The 24,443-nt window shown below is 38.4% G+C and overlaps 1 protein-coding gene across 4 annotated transcripts; it reads right to left on the bottom strand.

Moving 5' to 3' along the window:
• Positions 1-217: 217 nt before the first annotated feature.
• On the bottom strand, positions 218-22,622 carry LOC143342972 (ATP-binding cassette sub-family G member 1). 4 transcript variants are annotated; one of them, XM_076767355.1, is made up of 12 exons: positions 22,558-22,622; positions 15,035-15,300; positions 7,892-8,009; positions 5,454-5,637; positions 5,175-5,320; positions 4,532-4,770; positions 3,403-3,695; positions 2,580-2,748; positions 2,187-2,443; positions 1,823-1,977; positions 1,546-1,731; positions 218-1,310 (listed from the first exon to the last, which is right to left on the bottom strand). In XM_076767355.1, the coding sequence occupies exons 2-12, from the start codon at positions 15,207-15,209 to the stop codon at positions 1,280-1,282; spliced, it is 1,953 nt and encodes a 650-aa protein (XP_076623470.1). In that variant the 5' UTR covers positions 15,210-15,300; positions 22,558-22,622; the 3' UTR covers positions 218-1,279. The 4 variants fall into 4 exon arrangements, with proteins under 4 accessions (XP_076623470.1, XP_076623471.1, XP_076623468.1 ...); XM_076767356.1 differs by having other exon boundaries at positions 1,520-1,731; positions 22,457-22,610; XM_076767353.1 differs by having other exon boundaries at positions 22,457-22,610.
• Between the last annotated feature and the right edge of the window lie 1,821 nt (positions 22,623-24,443).

Raw genomic sequence — 24,443 nt, 5'->3', positions numbered from 1 at the left:
TACTTTGTATTGTGTACTCTGGTTAGAGCGACGAGAATTTCATATATGTTTTCAATGGGACGCAAAAAAGGTCCATTCTAATCAGCATAACCAGTGGTCGATATTGTTTACGATGACTCGTTACGTCCGAGAAAAATAAATTTCATCCGGAATTTCAGAGAATTATGAGTGGAAAATGTCACAGTTAACGTTATAATGAATAGATCCATACAGCATATATTTCTTAAATTGATTTAATGTCCGATCATCAATAAACAAAGCAGTCGTTGGTTACTCTGACTTACAATAATGGCGTATAATCCGTACGCTTCTTCTTTATTCACATATGTATACCTTACATTTATGAACGTAAATACGGGATGTACAAAAGATACAACTAATTACATTCTAACAGGTGTATCACCTCTCATGGTAATCTACGTGAACGTAACTCATACAATAATAAAAAAAAAACAGAAAATAATCCGACCCTTATCGTGTGCAACGAAATGCAGCATCGGAAGTACACTCGTACACAAAAATATTCGAACGTTTACGTTCGTAGCATTCAACCGATGAATATGTATACAGAGTGTTGCGTCACCAGTGGGAAAAATTGTAATGAGGGATTCTAAAGACCAAAATAAGACGAAAATCAAGAATACCAATTTGTCGATGGAGGCTTCGTTAAAAAGTTATTAACAATTAAATTCAAAAATTTCAAATCGTTTTGGAAAAATTATTTTTGATTGTGGGGGTCAATTACAATCATTTTTGGTGAATAGACATACCCTCGAAATCTCACGCGATTTCGAGAAAAAAATTCAAATAGGTGCCTAAATTTTTTGACGAAATTGAAAAGTTTCAAATCATTCTGGAAAAATTATTTTCGGTTGCGGGGGTCAATTGCAATCATTTTTGGTGAATAGACATACCCCCGAAATCCTACCCACTTCCTAGAAAAAAATTCATTACAGGCTGATCTTTAAACGTTAATAACTTTTTAACGAAGCCTCCATCGACAAATTGGTATTCTTGATTTTCATCTTATTTTGGCCTCTAGGATCCCCTATTAAAATTTTTCCCACGGTTACCCTAACATCCTGTATAAACGGAAGCATTTGATATAACATCACACATTTAACAAGGAATGGGTTGTAGGACTAAATAAACGAAATTAAAAAATAACATATTTTCGTGTATGAGTGTAGATATATGTATCATAGATTGACGATACCGCTATCTCGAGATAATAGAATACGAGCATAGGCACGCTTACAGAACCATTGTGCATCACGAATTATAGCCGTGGTTTTTCCATCCTTGACAAACTGCAATAAATGCAACGATTATTATTATTATTATTATTATTTCTTCCTTTTTTTTTTTTTGGCATACAGTCTTCACGAAATTTTCTTCTCCTATTACACAAAATGGTTAAAAGCAAATCAGTCTTTCACGATAATTCATTTATACTGTTCTATTTGCACTGACTTGAACACGAATCGACTGTAGAAAATCTTAGTTCGCTGAATCTCACTTAGTAATTTTCGTTTCTGTCCTTACAACCGTTTCTCCAGTTTCAGTTTCAACAACGCGAACGCCCCTAGGTCCAGCACGAAGTACAGACAGGTCAGAACGATCATGCAAAACCAGTAATCGGCTTGCTTCATGTCCACGGCATTCAGTAGCTTCTCTGGCACAGCGAAATGGCAATAGACTTCCGAACACGAAAGCTTCGGTCTGTTGTAGCTGAAATCACAGAGTAAGAGTTCTCGCGTGCTTGAACGAACGATTGATTCCGATCGAACTATCGGTAGGTTCAGCATTGAAAGTTTCTTACCCGTACATGGCGACCATCACACCTTCAAAACCGTATTTAAGAAACGACAAGTGGAACAGCCAGCGTAGGTACGGATGAGCGTCCCTGAATTGAACAAAGAATCCACTGAATATTAAGAACGGAAGAATCGTAAGTGGGCCGAAGATCATACCGTGCTGAAAGAATACATAATCAGAGTAGAGCCTCGATGGTACGTTACGAGTTCTTTGATGGACAGATTATTCTTTAATCGTTTCTTTAATCCGTAACTGGAACATCTGTGTCTTTGAGATTCGAGAAATAATACATCTGGTATAAAATTATTCTTGTTAGGTTGCACCAATTACGGATTAACACTTGAACGCTTTTGTCTGTATCAACAAACCTGCACTTTCATTCCAGTCCCGACTAGAAGGCCAAACGTTTGAGCAACCATACTAATGGCAAAGCACATTAGCATATACAGACAGAATCGTCGAAGTTCCAATAGCTGATCGCTCATATAATACACTATGAGAATGTACATTGAAATGGCGGCGGTTTGGATCGGTAAGTCCGCCAGTTTATTGGCGAGATAAAAAGAATGCAACTTGTACCAACGATTGAAGTGCTCGCGCGTGATGATTGGTAGCTCCGAGGGAACTGCAAACAGCAACAGCGGGTAATTAGCGTTCGCGGCAATGCACAATTGAATTTCACTAAAATTTTCACAGCTAAATTTCCACGAACGCCTCTCTTCCTCCACCATTCAGCGTCCATGGTCAAGACATAGACTTACATGTCGTTACCGTCGCGCTGAACGCGCTGAACATGAGAAACATTATGTTGAAGAACAGAAGATTGAAATTGTCCAGCACGTACACTGCGTCCTGTCCGATTTTGAAGTAAATGGTCCCAACTAGCAGGGCAATTATAAAATGCATCGAGAGCCTCGTGAAAGTCAACACCTGTAAGTAACGAAAACTAAATGTTACAGAGAATTCTGTGCAGTTTGATAATGCTTAATCCAACGTGAAAATATAAAAAATACGCATACTATAGAGAAAGTACATGATTTCTATTGCTGTTGTCGATTTATCGCCAACGTAAAGCAATTTTAAAATACAGTGTAGCAGAGTCTTTAGGTTCGTGAGCATCTGTAAGATCTCGCACAGCATACTGAAGTATCGAGTTCTCGGCAAGGTCAACTGTTTAAGTGGTCTTACTAGTTATTATTTCATTACAATCGTTTCTCTTCGTCCGACACAGCGTCTCGTCATTTTGCCCTAAACCATTAAACATTCAGCTGTGTTACCATTCAAGTTACCAGAGTTTGATGAGAAATTTATATTTTAATTACAATTTTATATTTAAACCGAAGCTGCGACCACGTTTCTTCGAAAGTAAAAGATTGTAAAGTTGTGGAAAAACTTTCAAACGTTTCCATAGCTTTGTAAATTATTTAACGAGCCACGGATCCGCGATTCGTGATCGCCCAGACGGAAACTGCTCTATCATTATCGTACGTTTCCGTGTCAAATGCACTCACCGGTGTCTACTTTCATTCACGCGAACCTCGCGTGCGGACAGATTACACGCGGAATTAAAATCTGTCCGTTTACCTTGTCCCGTGAGAGCCTAATGGCGTTCCTTTTCAGAAGGATGATCAACTGTTTCCAAAAGTTCGCCGCATACTCCGAAGATCCCTTGCGTCTGCCGCGGACAGGATTTCCAATCGGGGATCGTTGTCGAAGCGCTTGAAACGATGCTGTTACATTTAAAGCGATAACTTCCTCCTGACAATTGACCGTGGTTACGTTGCTCGTCGACCTCCAAGCATTATTTTTCCCATTCTCGATGGCGTCCACCAATTTCGGCACGTGGCCACCGTAATCTCCGTTGCAAATTTCCATCACTGCAAGAGCAAACAGAATTATTATTATTTTTGTTTTACATACGTTATACATACTTTATCGCGATAACATTGTAAATACAGGGTGTTCGGCCACCCTTGGGAACAATTTTAATGGGAGACTCTAGAGGCCAAAATAAGACGAAAATAAAGAATACCAATTTCTTGATTGAGGCTTCGTTAAAAAGTTATTAACGTTCAAAATTCCGCCCTTTCTAAATTTTTTTCTCGAAAATGCGCAAGATTTCTGGGGTATGTCTATTCACCAAAAATTATTGTAATTGACCCTTGCAACCGAAAATATTTTTTCCAAAACGATTTGTAATTTCTTTTTTCCGTCGAAAAATTTTACAGCTTCTCGAATTTTTTTCTAGAAAGTGGGCAGGATTTCGGGGGTATGTCTATTGACCAAAAATGCTTGTAATTGATCCCTGCAACTGAAAATAATTTTTCCAGAACGATTTGAAATTTTTGAATTTAATTGTTAATAGCTTTTTAACAAAGTCTCCATCAACAAATTGGTATTCTTGATTTTCGTCTTATTTTGGCCTCTAGAATCTCCCATTGAAATTTTTCACAGGTGTGGCCGAACACCCTGTATAAAATGATAGAATGGTTACCATTGACGCTGCTGATACATTCAAGAAGATAATAAAATAGAAGATAGTTTTGATAGAGTTTTACAGTTAATAGAAAGTTTCGCTTTACTGTGTCGCGTACTTGTGTCAGAGGAAAAACAAAGTATTGTTCATTTTTTGGCCTATGATACCGGGAAATCCCCCTAACGCGGCCAGTGAAAGGATCGAGGCGTTAAGGTGCGTCGATTTCCATTTACTTACGGTAGTCAGCGGGATTGTAATGCGTCGGACATTGCAGACCGAGGCTGCTCAAATAAGGCACTAAGTTCTGTGTGCTGCCGCTGTAGACGCAACTTCCGTCCGCCACTACGTAAAGATGATCTATCATGTTCAAAAGCGACGCGCTCGGTTGATGAATCGAGCAGATTATCGTCTGTCCCGCCTTCGCCAATTGCTTCAGCAACGTTATGCAATACTTTGAGGTGACACTGTCCAATCCGCTGCGTGCAAAGTATCAAAATTTAATTAGGACAGGGTGTTCCTGAGCAATTAACAACTGATCTATAACCCTTACTCGGTACTCTAGACTTGAAATTTGTCTAACAAACGCTCCGTTTTTATTTTCAGATCGTCAACAGACCCTCAAACAGACCTACCTCTTTTTAAAAACATACTACAAGCGATTTTTACCATCTACGAGCCTTGGACGTTTGAGCAAAAATGCAATCAGTACATAAAAACTGTTAAATTAGCTTTGAATATGGTGTACAACACGGAAGGAAGCCTCAAGTAGTATGAACTGTACAGATAAGTGTTTGAGACTATCATAGTCAATTAGACTATACAATGGATACCAAGTGTTGTGCTTAATTTTAACTAGGGTTCTTCTTCGTTAAACAGGTACCTGGTGGGCTCGTCGAGGAACAGTATCGGTGGGCTGTTGATTAACTCCAGTGCAATGGCCAGTCTTTTCCTTTCTCCGCCGCTGAGCTGTCCTGTGCGCGTGTGACGACACGAGTCGAGGCTCATCGTGACCAAAATCTGGTCGATCTGAAACGAACGCGCCAATGTAAGAAACGGTACAGCGAACGTTGCAGCTCATTAACATGCACTGCGCTGTGTTTCTACTGTCTGGAGCTGAAAAGTTGTGAAAAAAATGAGAGAAAGTAAAACAATGTACCACCTTTTGTCTCTTCTCGCCGTGGCTCGTGGTAAGTTTCAGATCGGCGGCGACGTTCATGGCTTCCTGCACGGTCAGCAGCGGCTGCAAATTGTCGTTTTGCATTATGTACGCGGACAATCTTCTAAATTCGGTGACATTCCTGATCCTCGAATTGACTTTTATGTTCCCGGTCACGCCAGTCGTTCTGAAACCGGTGGAAAAACATTCCGGGTATTCATCTTTTATCGCCGCACATTCGTCCATTTTGTCCGCTAGACGGATTCAAGGCATGCAAATTTATTCGTACATTGAATCATCGAGTGGGATCTCATTCACCGGAACCTCGAGAGATCTGATCAAGCACAAAAGCGCGATTTAAAACGTATTCAGGCTACTTAAACGGCTACTCGGTACGAACCAGTGGGGGGTTGGGGAGGCAGTCGAATCGTCTTACAGTACGGGACAAAGCGATAGGATCCTGGAAAAATTCTGTCATTCGTATGAATCGAAAGTGACATTTCATATAATAGTAGTGTATTCGCGTGAATAGCCCGAGAAGACGCAAATAGCGTTTTATCGTTCTCTCGCCGACATAAAAATGACTTGGTCACCGAGGTTTATCACCGATAACCACAAAAGGCAGTTGTCGCAATTACAATGTATACAAAGTAGGCACCGAAGAGAAGAGGAGATTGTTATTTTGCCCATTGCATTTCGTCCCGGGGCCCGGGGCTAGTTGGGGACTCATCAAGTAAGGTTTTCTAGCAGGCCCCTGTCTTAGACAACGGGATATTGGGTGGTCGATCGAGGAGCGTATATGTATATAGGAATGGAAGGTCGGTCGAGCGCTTGCGAGAACGCGACCTTCTCGCAAGGTCTCAATCATTAATTATTTCTGTACGACGAAAACGTAATCGATTCTGGCACCAATCAAGATTCTTTCCCTTTCAGACTGGTGCCCGTCTACGTCCACCTGTCCAAAGCGAAGAAGACTCGGTCGTTGATGGAGCTGGTGACTTTCTTCTTGCACAGGATGAATTAATGGGTCCATGGAGAGGCGTCTATCGTTTACTTCAACGTCACGAATAAATTGCTGCACGTTGGTCTTATCGGTAATCTATTATTGGAATAAAATGTTCTCTATCTCCGGCGGCAAAAGGCTCGCGGGAATGCAAACGATCGCGCAAGTTCGATCGACACAGATCCGAGCGTCGAAATTCTGTCCGCAACTTGGATTTCGCCCGACGAGGCAGCCTGATAATGTAGATCGAAAAATTTATGATACGACGAAGATTATGCGCGAGAGAAGGAGGGCGGTACTGTTAACAGAAAGAGAACCGTAGGTCAAGAGAGGGGGCGACTCGCGAACGGAGGGGTGAGGGAGGTGGGAAAGAGGGAATTTGAATTTCGTTCAGCGTCATTAATTGATAAACTCGTCGCATAGTTCGTTGAATAGCAAAGATTACGGGAGTCACGTAGGGGCAAGGAGTTCTCAATCGCGGAACGTCGATCTTAAGAAACACGTCTCGAACGAGCGTATGTACACGCGACGCAATAATTGTACCAATTTAACGAAACGCTGTAAATGTTTACATTTTGCAAAGCAACACTGATGTAAACTACGTGCAGCCCAGCGACTGCCATTTTAATGCATCCATAACCGATTTTATTTTCTTAAAGAATGTGCCTTTGAAAACAACGAAAGCAGGGTTTGATATTGTCCGTGCATCGTGTTTTTTTAATAGGTACAAGTGGGTGAATCTTGCGTGACCGGTTCTAACTCTTGAAACATTGTCTTCGTAATATTCTACTTTAATTGATAGTAGACTTGGACGGACTGTAGATTTCCATTCTTTATTCCAGTCACCTTGTATTTTCAACTTTATAAGAGGGGTCAGGCTGTTTAGCATTAAAAGTTGGTCGTAAGATATTACTGCTGTATTGGACATTTCTTTTCTCATTTTATCTATCAGTTCATTTTTGACAATATTGTTGGACTCCAATAAAATTGACAACACTTTATTTAAGAAGAGAACTCGTACAGATGTTAAGTCGACTGACTACTAAACTCTTTCTGGTCCGTTTTTCGGTATTGCAGGCGTTTATGTGCTATTGCTGGAAATAGATAGAGGTAGGGACGATGGTCAAGGGAGAGTGTGACTCAGGAAGGGTACGAGGTTCAGGATAACTAAGGATTAGGAATCGTGATTAGGATGTTTGGATGAGTAATGTTTGCGATGTGACGGAGTGGTGTCTAGATTTGGTCGTGTTGGTCATCCAACAATATTCATCCTCAATGTTTATCTTTAACAGTATTAATAATATTTTTAAATAATCTCTTCGTTTCAATGAACCCTCTTTTACTCCTGAAAACTAACTTCCAGCCCCATAGTTTAGCGGTTAACGGTAACAGAGTTTGTTTGTAAATATTATAAAATACGCGTGGGTGATCTACTAACGTGAAGCCAGCCAGAACGTCCATCAGCGTCGATTTCCCAGCGCCGGATAGCCCCATAATTGCCGTGAGTTCGCCAGCCCTGAATTCGCCGCTCAAATTTTTTAGTAACTCCGCTCTTTCTGAAACAGACATTAACGCGGATACTTTCTAGAAAACGTGCCTTACAAACGACAACATGCCGAACGAACTTAGCTACTCGGAGAAAGCCAGGCCTTCCACCACATCGCGTTTAATAGAGCCTGCTTCGTTTCATAGCAAAACGAAAAAACGCCACCTTATCAGTTCGAACCACGCTTTCAACTATTACGGTGGCCCAGAAAGCATTGCTCGTTTCTATTTGCTTCCCGGTTATTCATAAATTATCGTAAACATCAATCCTTTACAGTTCGAAACATTTTTAATATCCCGAACGATCCATAGGCGCAATTTAAATGCAATGAAAATGATCCCGCGTTAATTTTTTCAACGTCCAATTGTTTGTAGCAAACTTTTATCTAACGCTGAATACGTGCAGCGATAATAATAATCTATCGATTTGATAATTTCGTCCCGAGCGTCCATGATGTTGTTTCTAGTATGTTAGATCCTTTGTTAGGGTTACGTATCTCCAAATATTCTAAACTAAAGTGTGAACGTGATTTATAAACAATAGAATTTCGAACGTGAAACACGTAATTTTGGTAAAACGAGCTCCAAGGCTCGAGGTTCGAGCCACTCGAATTTTTGACTACCCAAGCAGTTCTAATCTGCGTGCAGTCTAAAAGGGCTTCAATAGGGAAGGGTCGTCTCAAAGCGGGGAAATCTTTTCTATGCTTTGCCATGCAACGGCGCCCATGTGTTCACTAATTTCACTCGTTTTCTTCCCTCGGGTACAAGTGTCGTCGCCAGCGGTGCGTACAGAATGTTAACACACGAATACGTCACGATAATTTTCGTGACTTAAATGGGACTATAAGATGCAGAAAAACGACGATATTATACAGGGTATTCGGCCATCCCTGGGAAAAATTACAATAGGGGATTCTAGACGCCAAAATAAGACGAAAATCAAGAATACCAATTTGTCGATGGATGCTTCGTTAAAAAGTTATTAACGTTTAAAGTTCCGTTCGTACCGAATTTTCTTCTCAAAAGTGGGTAGGATTTCGAGGGTATGTCCAATGACCAAATATGATTGTAATTGACCCCCGCAAACGAAAATAATTTTTCCAGAATGATTTGAAATTTTTAAATTTTGTCGAAAAATTTGTCAACCTACACCAATTTTTTTCTCGAAACTGGTTAGGAATTCGAGGGTATGTCTATTCACCAAAAATGATTGTAATTGACCCCCCTAGCTAAAACTAATTTTTTTAGAACGATTAAAAATTTTTTTTTTCGTCGAAAAATTTAGGCACCTACCCCCTGTCGATTTTCTTTAAAAATTCGTTTTTGATTTCTAGTAATTTTGTTTGACGCCCTACAGAAAAGTTGTCTAATACTTTTTTGTAGGTACCCATGAGCTCTACTTCAGAAAAAAGTTTCATTGAAATATATTCACTATTGTAGGAGTTATGGCTGTTTGAAAATTGGAACATTTTTATGGGGTTTTTCTAACTTTACGGGGTCAAGAAACAACTTTTCGGGGGTATGTCTATTCACCAAAAATTATTGTAATTGACCTCCGCAACCGAAAATAATTTTTTTAGAACAATTTGAAATTCTTTTTTTTTCGCCGAAAAATTTCACACGTTCTCGAATTTTTTTCTCAAAAGTGGATAGGATTTCAGGGGTATGTCCAATGACCAAATATGATTGTAATTGACCCCCGCAAACGAAAATAATTTTTCCAGAATGATTTGAAATTTTTAAATTTTGTCGAAAAATTTGTCAACCTACACCAATTTTTTTCTCGAAACTGGTTAGGAATTCGAGGGTATGTCTATTCACCAAAAATGATTGTAATTGACCCCCCTAGCTAAAACTAATTTTTTTAGAACGATTTAAAATTTTTTTTTTTTCGTCGAAAAATTTAGGCACCTACCCCCTGTCGATTTTCTTTAAAAATTCGTTTTTGATTTCTAGTAATTTTGTTTGACGCCCTACAGAAAAGTTGTCTAATACTTTTTTGTAGGTACCCATGAGCTCTACTTCAGAAAAAAGTTTCATTGAAATATATTCACTATTGTAGGAGTTATGGCTGTTTGAAAATTGGAACATTTTTATGGGGTTTTTCTAACTTTACGGGGTCAAGAAACAACTTTTCGGGGGTATGTCTATTCACCAAAAATTATTGTAATTGACCCCTGCAACCGAAAATAATTTTTTTAGAACGATTTGAAGTTCTTTTTTTTTCGCCGAAAAATTTCACACGTTCTCGAATTTTTTTCTCAAAAGTGGATAGGATTTCGGGGGTATGTGTAATGACCAAATATGATTGTAATTGACCCCTCTAACTAAAAATAATTTTTCCAGAACGATTTGAAATCTTTGAATTTAATTGCTAATAACTTTTTAACGAAGCCTCTAGAATCTCCCATTAAAATATTTCCCAGGGGTGGCCGAACACCCTGTATACGAAGGAAACGTCTATTATTATTTTTCCCCCGCGAACGGGAACCCCCAGAAATCTGTGAGCCTCGTTTGGGGTCTGTAAACCCCCCAAGTTGAGAATCACTGGAGCTACAAGATAAAAAGCACGCACCTTTTTTCTTTTTCATCTCTTTTCCACTTTCCCATCCTTCGATCCCGTATTCCGGTGACAGGGGGCAAGATGTAGGGCGAGGGGGAGTAGCAGAGAAGAGAAAGAAACGAATTTTTTATGACTCGTGCTCGCTGAAATCTGCATCCGAATTTTCTGTTTTCCCTCTGTTTTTCACGCGTCGCGAGAGAAACTCAGGATCGATTTCCAACGGGGCAAATAATTTTAAGAACGTTAACGTCGAGGACAGAATTTTCAGAAATATCACGCAGAATTATGCAACCGTGTAATTCAATTATTAATTATCAAGTTACTGATGAGGGTTCGTGATAATTCATGGCTCACGCAACCAGTTTACCTCGTCCTGTTTTCGTGCTGCCATGCGATCCAATTCGTTACGCTTCTACGACGTTTAGAAAATGCGTTTTGTAGTTCATAAAAATTCATTACGGACTTGCGGAATATGGACAAATACGCAATTCGTAAAAGCAAGTTGAACTTTCTCCTCGTCTGTATCAGGATGTCATGAAAGGAAGTGGCCAATAATAATACGAATTCGTTATATTTACCACATCGCATAAAAAGAAGGGAAGAAAGAAACACAAAGAAAAAAACGCGGTCGAGGAGGCCTACGAATTCGGTCGAAAACATAACCTCTTTCTGTACATATCGCTCGGAACGCGGGGAACCCCAATATCAAGTTTCAAAGGCATCCCATAGCGACGAAAGGTATCTAGTGACACGTGTTTGAAAAATATTAAACTCCGATGCAGATTGTTTGGTCGTTATTCGACGATTCCTGGCCATTGTCTGCGACTTATCTTCGACTTATCTTATCGAAAAATGAAAAACGAAACGCTTAAAATATACAGGGTGTTCAGCCACCCCTGGGAAAAATTCTAATACGGGATTCTAGAGGCCAAATTAAGACGAAAATCAAGAATATCAATTTCTTGATGGAGGCTTCGTTAAAAAGTTGTTAACGTTTAAAGTTCCGCCCGTACTGAATTTTTTTCTAGAAAGTAGGTAGGATTTCGGGGTTATGTCTATTCACCAAAAATGATTGTAATTGACCCCCACAGCTAACAATATTTTTTTCAGAACGATTTGAAATATTTTAATTTCAACGAAAAATTTCACACCTTCTCGAATTTTTTTCTCGGAAGTGGGTAGGATTTCGGGGGTATGTCTAATGACCAAAAATGATTGTAATTGACCCCTGTAATTAAATATAATTTTTTTAGTATGATTTAAAACTTTTTAATTTCGTCTAAAAATTTCAGTGCCTACTCGAATTTTTTTCTCGAAAGTGCGTAGGATTTCGGGGGTATGTGTAATGACCAAAAATGATTGCAATCGACCCCTACAACCGAAAATAATTTTTCCAGAACGATTTGAAAAATTTGAATTTAATTGTTAATAACTTTTTAAGGAAGCCTCTATCAACAAATTGGTATTCTCGATTTTCGTCTTATTTTGGCCTCTAGAATTCCCCATTAAAATTTTTCCCATGTATTTGTGATTGCGATAAGAGATAGAAGAACAATAAAAGTTACAAAAACGAGAGAACAATTACAAACAAATACATAGATGGATGTAGAGGCACACGAAAAACGCAACGAACTATCTGTTCGACTCAATATTGTTCGAATGAAATTTTACGCATAGCTGAAATATGAATGCATCTTTATCGCGTGCAGAGAATTGAATAGAGAAGACAGAGATAAGAAGAATTGCCCCTTGCATCGTTAACAGCCACGCAACAAGAGTCTCATTGAATATGTTACGGACGATACAGTGGTTTCTATTATATTTTTTTTAAAAGAAGTATTAACCGTGTTTATTCTCGTGCCGTACCGGCGGTTCAGGGTTAATAAACTCATAAGAGCTTGGGCGGCATGCGCACAACAGCGGACGCACTCACACTAAACCGGGCACGATTGTGCATGGCAGTCTATTTATAAGCTCTGCAATGAGTTCTCAAGCAGTATTCAAACATCAGAATCGAATAATCTTATTTTACAGTACCGAAACAATTAAACAACTACTGGTATTTCTAATAGACTGGCGCGCTATTATCAACGAAATTTTACGTTTAAAGAGTATCAAATAATATCGTTTACTTAACGCTATTTCTACCAAAGGTGTCGGGGGATATCTTCTAAAATTATAGCTTGAAATTATTTTCCATGTTTAATCATTTTACAGGCACAATTCGCATTAACAAGTATTTTAAAAGTGTCAAAAAATGATCATAACAACGCTGTGAACTATATTTGTAGGTTTTGCGTTTTGTGAGTTACAAATTGAGTATTTAATCGTTAATTAAGTGATTATATTCAAATGTGTCACGTACGGAAGAGAACAATGATAGATAATAAGTTAAGTGCATTTTCGAGGACGACATCGTTATTGACGAGTTCAACGTTTGCCATTGTGCCAATCTTGTAGTGTGCACTTCACCACCGACGACCTACTCGTTATTCGAGTCAGTTGTAACCATCCGTACATTACAATTACGGGTGAAAGCCTGGTAGATAAGATAATCTAAAACGATGTTCCACTCGTCGAGTCGTGTCGCGAGAAAGTGTTCGTTGTATTTGATCAATGGTTGAAAACAGTTCCGAAAATAATTGCATCGAACTGTTACATATTGGTCTGAATTTCACACTACAGAGACGGTTTAAAAATGAAATAAATGTCGAAAATCAGATTAGAAGTGGTTGTCCTCCTAACTGACAAATTTAGGAGAATCGAACAATTATAAATCTAGCGTAGAAAGATCTAAAACTTGCATGCAGCATTCAGTACGGTCGAGTCACGTGCAACAGATGATCCCATTGTAACCAGAAACTCGATATTTTCACATTACTAATGCAATCAAAAGGGTTTATTTTATTTTAGACTTACACGTGCTCGAGGCTGACATGCTCTGAGATCATTATCCCTATGACCCGTTGGTCGCATGACTAACAACCGACTTAATTGATTATGTAGTACGGGAAACGTTACAAAAACCTGTTTGCATTTCGAGAAATCGCTCGGAGATCGGTACGCAACTTAATATAGCACGTGCGTCCATGTTGACAAAAACCTGTTACGCCAATTGATGCTAGACAAAATTTAGCATTACTTTGCACCGAACGAACGAGCCTTAAATAGCCTTATTCCGTTAATCGTCGTCTCGTAAATAAATGTAGCTATTTAATACAACGATACGCAATCTGTGGCATTGTATCTGTGTAACTGGTTCTGTCCAGCAATTTTACTTTATGCACTTCGAATCGAATGGGCGAAGTAACGCGTTGTGTATACCTCGATAAGAAAGCTCGGATAAGGAATTCTGTACATAAAGGTTCGTGAATCATGTGTCGCTTTTCGAGGGTATACGTAACATCTACAGCTTGTTTACAGTAGATACAAGCTTTTCCCAGAATTCATCGTGCAATACGTAAAAATATACTCTTGAATTTTCCGTGGCTGTCGTCCATTTCTCTAAAATCCTGGGAACAAATTCCGCAACAATTCACATAAATCAACGAATAGTAATTAATACTTAAGGAAAGTATTAACCTAAAAACCTAAGAACCTTTAACTTAAATATACAGGGTGTTCGGCCAACCCTGGGAAAAATTTTAATAGGGGATTCTAGAAACCAAAATAAGACGAAAATCAAGAATACTAATTTGTTCATGGAGGCTTCGTTAAAAAGTTACTAACGTTTAAAGTTTCGACTGTACTGAATTTTTTTCTAGAAAGTGGGTAGCATTTCGAGGGTAGGTATATCCACCAAAAATTATTGTAATCGACCCCCGCAACCGAAAATAATTTTTCCAGAACGATTTGGGGTTTTTTAATTTTGTCGAAAAATCTTCTCGAATTTTTTTCTCGAAAGTGCGTAGGATTTCGAGGGTATGTTTAATGACCAAAAATGATTGTAATTGACCCTAGCGACAAAAAAGAATTTTTTTAGAACGATTTGAAATGTTTTAATTTTGTCGAAAAATTTCTCACCTTCTCGAATTTTTTTCTCGAAAGTGGATAGAATTTCGAAGGTATGTCTAATGACCAAAAATGATTGCAATCGACCCCTAAAACTGAAAATAATTTTTCTAGGACGATTTAAAAATTTTCTTTTTCGTCGAAAAATTTCACATCTTCTGGAATTTTTTTCTCGGAAATGGATAGGATTTCGAAAGTGCGTGTATTCACCAAAAATGATTGTAATTGACCCCCGCCTCAGAAAATAATTTTTCCAGAACGATTTGAAAAATTTGAATTTAATTATTAATAACCTTTATCAACAAATTGGTATTCTCGATTTTCGTCTTATTTTTGCCTCTAGAAACCCTCATTAAAATTTTTCCCTGGGATGGCCGATCACCCTATATACCAAGGATGTCGTCGAAGGGTTAAATTTTCTTTGCACTTGAAAGTATCGTGTATTTTTCGTTGATATCTTACCTTTGGAAAGGATCCATGGTCGTGTGCTGTAGGAAATATCCTCGAAGACTAGAAATATCGAGTTATCCACGTTCATCGTGTCGTCCAACTTTTTCGTACTGGTCGGCGCGTTTTCCGAGCTAGACATAGCGTATCTCAGCTGCTGTTGCATCTCAATGAGTACCTTCGTGCCCATTGTCGTTTGTCCTCTTCCGGACCCTCACATTCGAGTGTCCACGGTGCCGCTTTCTCTTTCTTTTTCCAACGGGTGACGAATTTTATCAGCACTAAACACAACGAAACGCGCGTGAAAGCCGCGAAAGAAGGGAAAGGAAGAAAAAAACGTCGAAACAGTGACTGTAAGAACTGGTTGTGTCGCGTTTCTTAACCGGAGGGCACCGTGGGCGTTCGTTTATGGGTCAAAGGTCGGTGCAAGCCAACGTGCATTCGTTCACGGTACGAAATTTATTTGCTCGTTCCACATTTCGAAACATTTCGATACGACGCTTTAATTGCGGCACGATCAGCATCAACACACTCTGTACTGTTATCGGCATCGTGGCACACGTGCAATGAAAATAGACGGCAATTCAGAAACATTATTCGCCCGTACTGTACACTCCTCGATTGGATTTGCATTGCAAATCGTCGTTTGACACGATGCGTGGAATGTGAGCACTCGATGAAGCACCTCGCGTTTAAATTAACGATAGAACAAAATTTTTTTCGTCACTGAATTCTTAAAAATGTATCATCCGTTTCTACTATATTTTGTTACATAACCTCTCACGCGTCCCGCAGTCGATTCCCGCCAATTCGAACGTTACGACTCGAACAAAGGGACACTGTTTGCAAACGTAGATGCAATACTTTCCCTTCGAACGAATTCGATAAATGACACGGATTGGAATTCAACAAATACATCGACTAAAAACTTTCTCCCGCATATTACTCCTTGCATACCACGCACTAACGACATTTCCACCAGGAACTATTAATCTTTCACGGTCGACGATCACCGTGCTACAAACCTATGACATCGTTGCTTTTATTAGTGTAGGCGCGAATCGGTAAACGAGAAGTTAGCGAAGAACGGCCATTGTCCCTTATCGGCGAATTCAGATTTTGCAAGCGGGAAGTCAGAGTGTGTGTGTGCGATTTCCTAGCCACGAAGATGTGTGCTTTATTTCGATTTTTCCGTATTATAAATGTGAGAGATTATTCTATTTCCTTTTTCTTTTTCATTCTGCATTCTTTCTCAAATATGAACAAAATTGGGTGTTCGGCCATCCCTGAGATTCTAGAGGTCAAAATAAGACGAAAATCAAGAATACCAATTTCTTGATGGAGGCTCCGTTAAAAAGTTATTAATGTTTGAACTTCCGACATTCTTGAATTTTTTTCTAGAAAATGGGTAGGATTTCGGGGTTATGTCTATTCACCAAAAATGATTATAATTGACTCCTGGAGGCGAAAATAATTTTTCCAGTATGATTTGAAATCTTTTTTTTCCGACGAAAAATTTAGTCACGGAATTTCGGTAAGGAATTTTTTTCTCGAAAGTGGATAGGATTTCGAAGGTATGTGTAATGACCAAAAATGATTGTAATTGACCCCTGCAACCGAAAATAATTTTTTTAAAACGATTTGAAACTTTTCAATTTTGTCGAAAAATTTGTCTACCTATCCGATTTTTTTTCTCGAAAGTGGATAGGATTTCGAAGGTATGTGTAATGACCAAAAATGATTGTAATTGACCCCCGCAACCGAAAATAATTTTTTTAAAACGATTTGAAACTTTTCAATTTTGTCGAAAAATTTGTCTACCTATCCGATTTTTTTTCTCGAAAGTGGATAGGATTTCGAAGGTATGTGTAATGACCAAAAATGATTGTAATTGACCCCCGCAACCGAAAATAATTTTTTTAAAACGATTTGAAACTTTTCAATTTTGTCGAAAAATTTGTCTACCTATCCGATTTTTTTTCTCGAAAGTGGATAGGATTTCGAAGGTATGTGTAATGACCAAAAATGATTGTAATTGACCCCCGCAACCGAAAATAATTTTTTTAAAACGATTTGAAACTTTTCAATTTTGTCGAAAAATTTGTCTACCTATCCGATTTTTTTTCTCGAAAGTGGATAGGATTTCGAAGATATGTGTAATGACCAAAAATGATTGTAATTGACCCCTGCAACCGAAAATAATTTTTTTAAAACGATTTGAAACTTTTCAATTTTGTTAAAAAATTTGTCTACCTATCCGATTTTTTTTCTCGAAAGTGGATAGGATTTCGAAGGTATGTGTAATGACCAAAAATGATTGTAATTGACCCCTGCAACCGAAAATAATTTTTTTAAAACGATTTGAAACTTTTCAATTTTGTCGAAAAATTTGTCTACCTATCCGATTTTTTTTCTCGAAAGTGGATAGGATTTCGAAGGTATGTGTAATGACCAAAAATGATTGTAATTGACCCCTGCAACCGAAAATAATTTTTTTAAAACGATTTGAAACTTTTCAATTTTGTCAAAAAATTTGTCTACCTATCCGATTTTTTTACTCGAAAGTGGATAGGATTTCGAAGGTATGTGTAATGAACAAAAATGATTGTAATTGACCCCTGCAACAGAAAATAATTTTTTTAAAACGATTTGAAACTTTTCAATTTTGTCAAAAAATTTGTCTACCTATCCGATTTTTTTTCTCGAAAGTGGATAGGATATCGAAGGTATGTGTAATGACCAAAAATGATTGTAATTGACCCCCGCAACCGAAAATAATTTTTTTAAAACGATTTGAAACTTTTCAATTTTGTCGAAAAATTTGTCTACCTATCCGATTTTTTTTCTCGAAAGTGGATAGGATTTCGAAGGTATGTGTAATGACCAAAAATGATTGTAATTGACCCCCGCAACCGAAAATAATTTTTTTAAAACGATTTGAAACTTTTCAATTTTGTCGAAAAATTTGTCTACCTATCTGATTTTTTTTCTCGAAAGTGGATAGGATTTCGAAGGTATGTGTAATGACCAAAAATGATTGTAATTGACCCCTGCAACCGAAAATAATTTTTCTAGAACGATTTGAAATTTTTGAATTTAATTGTTAATAACTTTTTAACGAAGCCTCCAGTATTCTTGATTTTCGTCTTATTTTGGTCTCTAGAATCTTCCATTAAAATTTTTCCCAGGGTTGACCGATATATGTATATGTATATCTAAAATTATTCATCCACGTGTTAATTATTCAACGACGAGTTCGAAGCTGACGCTTACATTAATAAGATATATTTATTGTTTATCGAGGATGCCTGTACCACGGTAACTTAATCATGCGGCTGTCGCGTATAAAGAAAACTACTCTTGTCCGCATACGGTGTCTGTATACCGCAAAAAGATTGAACAAACACAATGCAGTTGCAGACAATTGCAAATCGTCCTTGTTTGAAACCTTGATTCTTATGCTTCCGTGGTTTGTAACGCAGCTCCTGTTTTACCGAATGAACTGCATTCAAAGGTCGGGAAGTGAGCAACAACATGAACGCAAAAAGAATGAGAAAAGAGGGATCGTCTTAAACGAATCGTGCACGCAGACCGGAGGCGTTGTTGCAGCACTGTCGATTCCAACGCAAAGTTTCATGTTTCGTCCCTCCCTCGTGGTTAATAAATAACAAGAACGTTGGAATGTAACTAGCTTGGTTAACGGAATTGCCTCATCTCGTTCAATTGCTGTGCATTAGATCGATAAGTATGAAATATGCCATTTTGTTTTCTGTCGAAGCTTCGAGTTTAAAACGAGAGAGGGGGCAGAACACGAGCATTTGCTTGATAGTTCATGCTTTTCTTTAGAAACTAATAGTGTGGTAGGAATAACTGCTAAGTGACCTTGAACAGACGATACTTTCTACCTCGCGTTGAGCAAAAATTGTCAGAGCAAATAAGAGAAATAAATGGATTCAGAATAAGTTTACCGTGAGATTACCCGCGCCGAAATGTCCAACTTTTGGTGTAGATTACGAAACACGTAAAATCACGTTCTTGCATTGAAAACTTGTTTATAAATATTTTATAAATTATCTCGAATCGTTCCCAACTTGTGACTATCGGACGCAATCGGAACAATGGCTGCGTAAGTATAAATGCGTTCCACGAAACAATCTCTCCGCGCGAAGAGGTTATCTTTCGTAGCTCCACGCGAGTCCAGAATGCACTTCAAGTTAATAAGAAAGTAAACTGCATCGGCGAGTGGATGGAAAACGATCGTGTCGCACGATACCGCAAAACCTAACGGGCCAAGGTTGACCACAGAAAAACTTAACGACTCGGAATGTGAAATTTTATCGTGTCTTTTCTATTCCTATTCCACCTGATTCTTCGCCGAGAGATTTTCACTCGTAAAAGCGCCCGAACCAGAAAATTTCACGATTGGTAAACGTGCAGTTCTTTGTTTTCCAATCACACAGACACTTCCTCTTCGCTAATAATAGAATCGTGTTTCGTTGATTTAATACGAAATGCATTACTCGACCGAATAAACTTACGTTCCGTTTGAAAAAGGAACGTCGAGACAACACTCGTACGCGAGGCGCGTTCTTAATCACAATATTTTCTAACCACTGTTACCACTGCGGAACATCGATTAAATTTTCCGTTATTGTTAAACTGCACGAGCAAGACTCGGGATAATCTAGAATTCACGGAGAAGAGAAGATAACGGGGGCCCGTTAATTCGCGTGAATACGTCGGTCACGCATTGTTGACAATCTCGAATGCGCCGGGAGCTTATTTTCACGCGTAGCTTAGGATGCACGTGCCACGACACTTCTGTACAGCTGCGCGAAACTTTCGTCGGGGAAAGAGACGGCGGTATACGTACAGTGAGTGTAAAAAGTATTCAATTCACTAGTCAATTTGAACAAAAACTTTGCAGAACTTTGTTCATTACAAAAATATGTTAACAAAAACATACATACATATTCTTAGAAATCTCTGGAACAAATGTCATTAACTACAAATTATTCATTTATAATTGTTATAAACATATTAACAAATTTCCAGAAGTTGGCGTGAAATATACGTGTAATAAGTATTACACTTCTAATTTTGCAACGAAAACTATAGATTTTAGTACATAAACGTAACAAAAGTCAGTTTATTTGCTATTTTAGTATCTAGTGGGATTTCCTTTAGATCGTATAATCGCTTGAAGCCTTTGCAGCATTGAATTTACTAAATTTTTGGTTAGTACTAGAAATTTTGTTCCATTCCTCTAAAAGTGCATTTTTTAAATCTTGTTTCGAAGAAATGTGATGGCTCGAATATCGATGTACATTTTGTGATCCATGATACCATCGATAAAATGGAGGGATCCAACCCTCGTGACTGATCCTCCTCCATGCTTTACGGTCGGCTTCAAATTTCTTTTTTCATACTCGGTATTTTTTTTCCGCCATACTGTACATCGTCCATCTGACCCAAATATGTTAAATTTACTCTCATCGGTAAATACAGGGTGCTCCCTGGGAAAAATTTTAATGGGGTATTCTAGAGGCAAAAATAAGACGAAAATCTAGAATACCAATTTGTCGATGGAGGCTTCGTTAAAAAGTTATTAACAATTAAAGTTCCGTCCGTACTGAATTTTTTTCTCGAAAATGCACACGATTTCGAGGTTATGTGTATTCACCAAAAATGATTGTAATTAACCCCTGCAACCGGAAATAATTTTTCCAAAACGATTTGAAATTTCTTTTTTCCGTCGAAAAATTTCACAATTTCTCGAATTTTTTTCTCGAAATTGAGTGGGAATTTGGGGGTATGTCTATTCATCAAAAATGATTGCAATTGAGCCCTACAGTTAACAATATTTTTTTCAGAACGATTTGAAATTTTTTTTCTTTGTCAGTCACCTAATTAGATTTTCGTTGAGGAATTTTTTTCTCGAAAATGCGTAGGATTTCGGGGGTATGTGTAATGACCAAAAATTATTGTAACTGACCCCCGCAACCGAAAATAATTTTTTTAGAACGATTTGAAAAATTTTTTTTTCGCCGAAAAATTTCACCACCTATCCGATTTTTTTTCTCGAAAGTGGATAGGATTTCGGGGGTATGTGTAATGACCAAAAATGATTGTAATTGACCCCCACAGCTAACAATATTTTTTTCAGAACGATTTGAATAACTTTTTAACGAAGCCTCCATTGACAAATTGGTATTCTTGATTTTCGTCTTATTTTAGCCTCTAGAATTCCTCGTTAAAATTTTTCCCAGGGGTGGCGAACACCCTGTATAATACGAATTGCAATCGTTTCTTGCTATTAATTTCATTTACGAAATATTTCTTACGAGCTACTCTGCCGTGATATCCTCTATCCCGTAAAAAATTACGCACTGTGCTACCGCATACATTAATGTCCAGATCATTTTTAAATTCAGCTGTGATTTTCACCGCACCTATCTTTGGATTTTGCTTTATTGTTCGAATTATCCATCGGCCGGTATACTCATTTATTATTCGTTTACGTCCGTTTCTTGGACTATTTTTTACAGTTTTTCGATCGCCATATCTGTCAATGATTCCTCGAATCGTGGACCTCGGTCTATTTCAAACTTTAGAAATTTCACTCAGTGTTTTACACTTATTATGTAAATCTATAACAATTTTCCTTTCTTCTTCAGAGGTTTCCTTGCGTTTTCGTCCCATTTTTCTGACAATTTCGTTGATAATGTTTGAATTTAGGATACTACCTATACCGACAGCGTCTCCAGACATATCGATGCTAAAGTATGTTTACATATCATGGATCATCTTGTAATCGTACTGTAATGTTACGAATCAAAGACTGTACGAATACTTATTACGCGTATATTTCAGGTCAATTTCTAGAAGTTTGTTAATATTCTCATAATAAATATAAATAATTTGTTGTTAATGACATTTGTTTCAGAGATTTCTAAGAATACGTATGTATGTTTTTGTTAACATACTTTGGTAATAAACAAAGTTCTGCAAAGTTTTTGTTCAAATTGACCAGTGTACGAATACTTTTTACACTCACTGTATGTTCTCACGCGCTAGAGCGACACGACCCGAAAGGCAGCGCGAGACGAGGGATTTATATCCGATTCTTTTATCGTGCGCTATCGATTGTGCAAAATATCCGACCAGTTTGACGAATCGACCAGCGATAAATAACAGGTGTGCAGTTCGAAGGGCGTTGAAACAACGATCGAGAAATATGTGTCGCTACTTTATCGAAACGTCTTACGTGTATACGTTACGTGCGTGTACGTATATTTTTGAAATGTATCTATCTAGAGAAATCGTTTCGTTATCTGGTCGCAATTGCAAAGCGACAGCGGATATCCTTGAATCGCGCGTAACGATCGAATTTCGTTTAATATATTCTTCGGTTTTACCGCGAACGAATGAAAATACCATGCACACGATGAGAAGCACTCCGAATGGAAAGACTTTGAACATCGGGACGCGCGGTGCGATACCGTCACCCTCCTACGCTGAACAACGACTGAACGAACCATTAGTGCCTCCTCTCTAGACGCGTGCGTCCTTGTTCCGGCACATGTTGAAAGTTAACTCGCGTCCGCGGATACCGTCTCTATGCCATATAACACCAGCTGATACCCAGTAAGTAGCGTTCGTCTCCGTTGATTATTTTCGAGCAGTCGGGTCGCGAAAGCCTTATCTGCAACGTGTTTGTTTGAATTCGTTACGCGTACGAGCGAAATTAAAACTCCAATTACCACGTACTTTAAGCAGTACAATTTTTCTTCTTTGCGCGTTCAATTTGTTCTTTATTCGTCGAACGAACCGAACGTTCCCTTGGAATTCACCAAAGATAAAAGTTGTACGGCTTTCTTGCTTCGATGACGATTAAGATTTTCAGTAAGATATTATTCCCGATCCATTTTCCTTGCTAAAAGTACGAACAGCGTATGTATATCGTTTTTATGTCGCCAACTCGTTGTAACCCTTGCCAACTCAACAAGGTTGGCCGCAATGTGTCTTCGTGGTATTATTTTACTGTGTATATATAACACGAGCAGCTGTACTCGTACGAGAAGATATTGGAAATAACTTATCAAGATGCAACCGTACTCGAGGGTATCGAGTTTACAGTAAATACGTTCGGTTAAAATCAAACTTAATATTATTTAGTATCTGCCCTCTTATCTTAATGCGATAAGGGAACACTGTTGCTAGAACTACTACAAAACTGATTTGATTCATTACGGTTATTAATAGCTGAATGCATGTTCCGTTGGTGTAGTAAAATATTATTTGTACAATGCAATACGTAGAAAATGTACCAGCGTTGAGAACTGTTTTAAAAGTTAACCGATAATGGCAGAAAATTAATACTTATAGGTTTTGTAGTTATTCCATACACGGGAATTAGAAAATGTTTTAGTTTTAATGACTTCTTCAAACGTTTGTTCGTTCGGGGAGCATGTTTATCATCCGAGCATTCGGATAATAAAAAGGCCTAAAATTGTTTGAATAATATGTAAATATACACTGTCGAGTCGATTGATTCTGATCTACTTTTTAAGCTAAACAAATTAAGTATCGATCGCTATTCAACAATTTGCGATCTTGACTTTTGACCATTTGGGCATAGAGTAGAGATACTAGACGGAGCCCCGGGTGCACCAGCGACACCTCATTCCACTTTCTCACACTATGCCAGATCACGCGTGCATACGTGAGCTCGTACGAGTTCGGAGAGTACACAAAGGCAACCCGACACATGAAATAATTTCGGACCATCTCGTGGGAGTCGAGAGAGCCGCCCAAGTTTGTCGTGGAATAGTTCGTTATTGTCAACGTTAAATGGAGCTTATTTACCGACCTCCGGCCCTCTGGTGCTAAAACGCCCAAGTTTGTCGTGGAATAGTTTGTTACCTTCAACGCTAGATGCCGCTTATTTACCGACCTTCGGCCCCCTGGTGCTAAAACGCCCAAGCTTCTCGAGAAATCCATCTAGCGTGGACGATACGAACTATTCGACGACAAACTTGGACGTTTTAGCACCAGGGAGCCCGAGGTCGGTAAATAAGCGCCATCTAGCATCGAAGATAACGAATTATTCCACGACAAACTTGGACGTTTTAACACCAGAGGGTTTGACATCGAAAAAATGCGCGCCATCTAGCGTCGAAGACAATGAACTATTCCACGAGAGACTTGGCGTTCTGGCCTAAAAATTCGTATACCTCGTCTGTGTTTGGCATTCAGGGCAATGAAAATTAAACAAACTCAATCTTAATCTGTAGAATTCTTCCTCCTGTCGATCCTTTTGCAACATCGTATTCTCTGGAGTTTGTATCAGGATTGAAACGACAGAATCTTTAAGATTCGTTCAAACTTTAGTATCAGAAGAACGTGTCCAGGCCCGTAGATC

The sequence above is a fragment of the Colletes latitarsis genome, chromosome 6 (genome assembly GCF_051014445.1).
Source record: "Colletes latitarsis isolate SP2378_abdomen chromosome 6, iyColLati1, whole genome shotgun sequence".
Classification (NCBI taxonomy): domain Eukaryota; kingdom Metazoa; phylum Arthropoda; class Insecta; order Hymenoptera; family Colletidae; genus Colletes; species Colletes latitarsis.
The sequence above is the reverse complement of the archived record's forward strand: the minus strand, read 5'-3'. Positions and strand labels throughout refer to the sequence as shown.

Excerpts from the sequence above, each read along its gene's own strand:
- LOC143342972 (XM_076767355.1), bottom strand. The coding sequence starts at position 15,209 with ATGGGCACGAAGGTACTCATTGAGATGCAACAGCAGCTGAGATACGCT. Across the intron at positions 8,010-15,034 it reads ACCATGGATCCTTTCCAAAG|AAAGAGCGGAGTTACTAAAA; the intron begins GTAAGATATCAA and ends TGTCTGTTTCAG. Across the intron at positions 5,321-5,453 it reads ACGGCGAGAAGAGACAAAAG|ATCGACCAGATTTTGGTCAC; the intron begins GTGGTACATTGT and ends CGTTCGTTTCAG.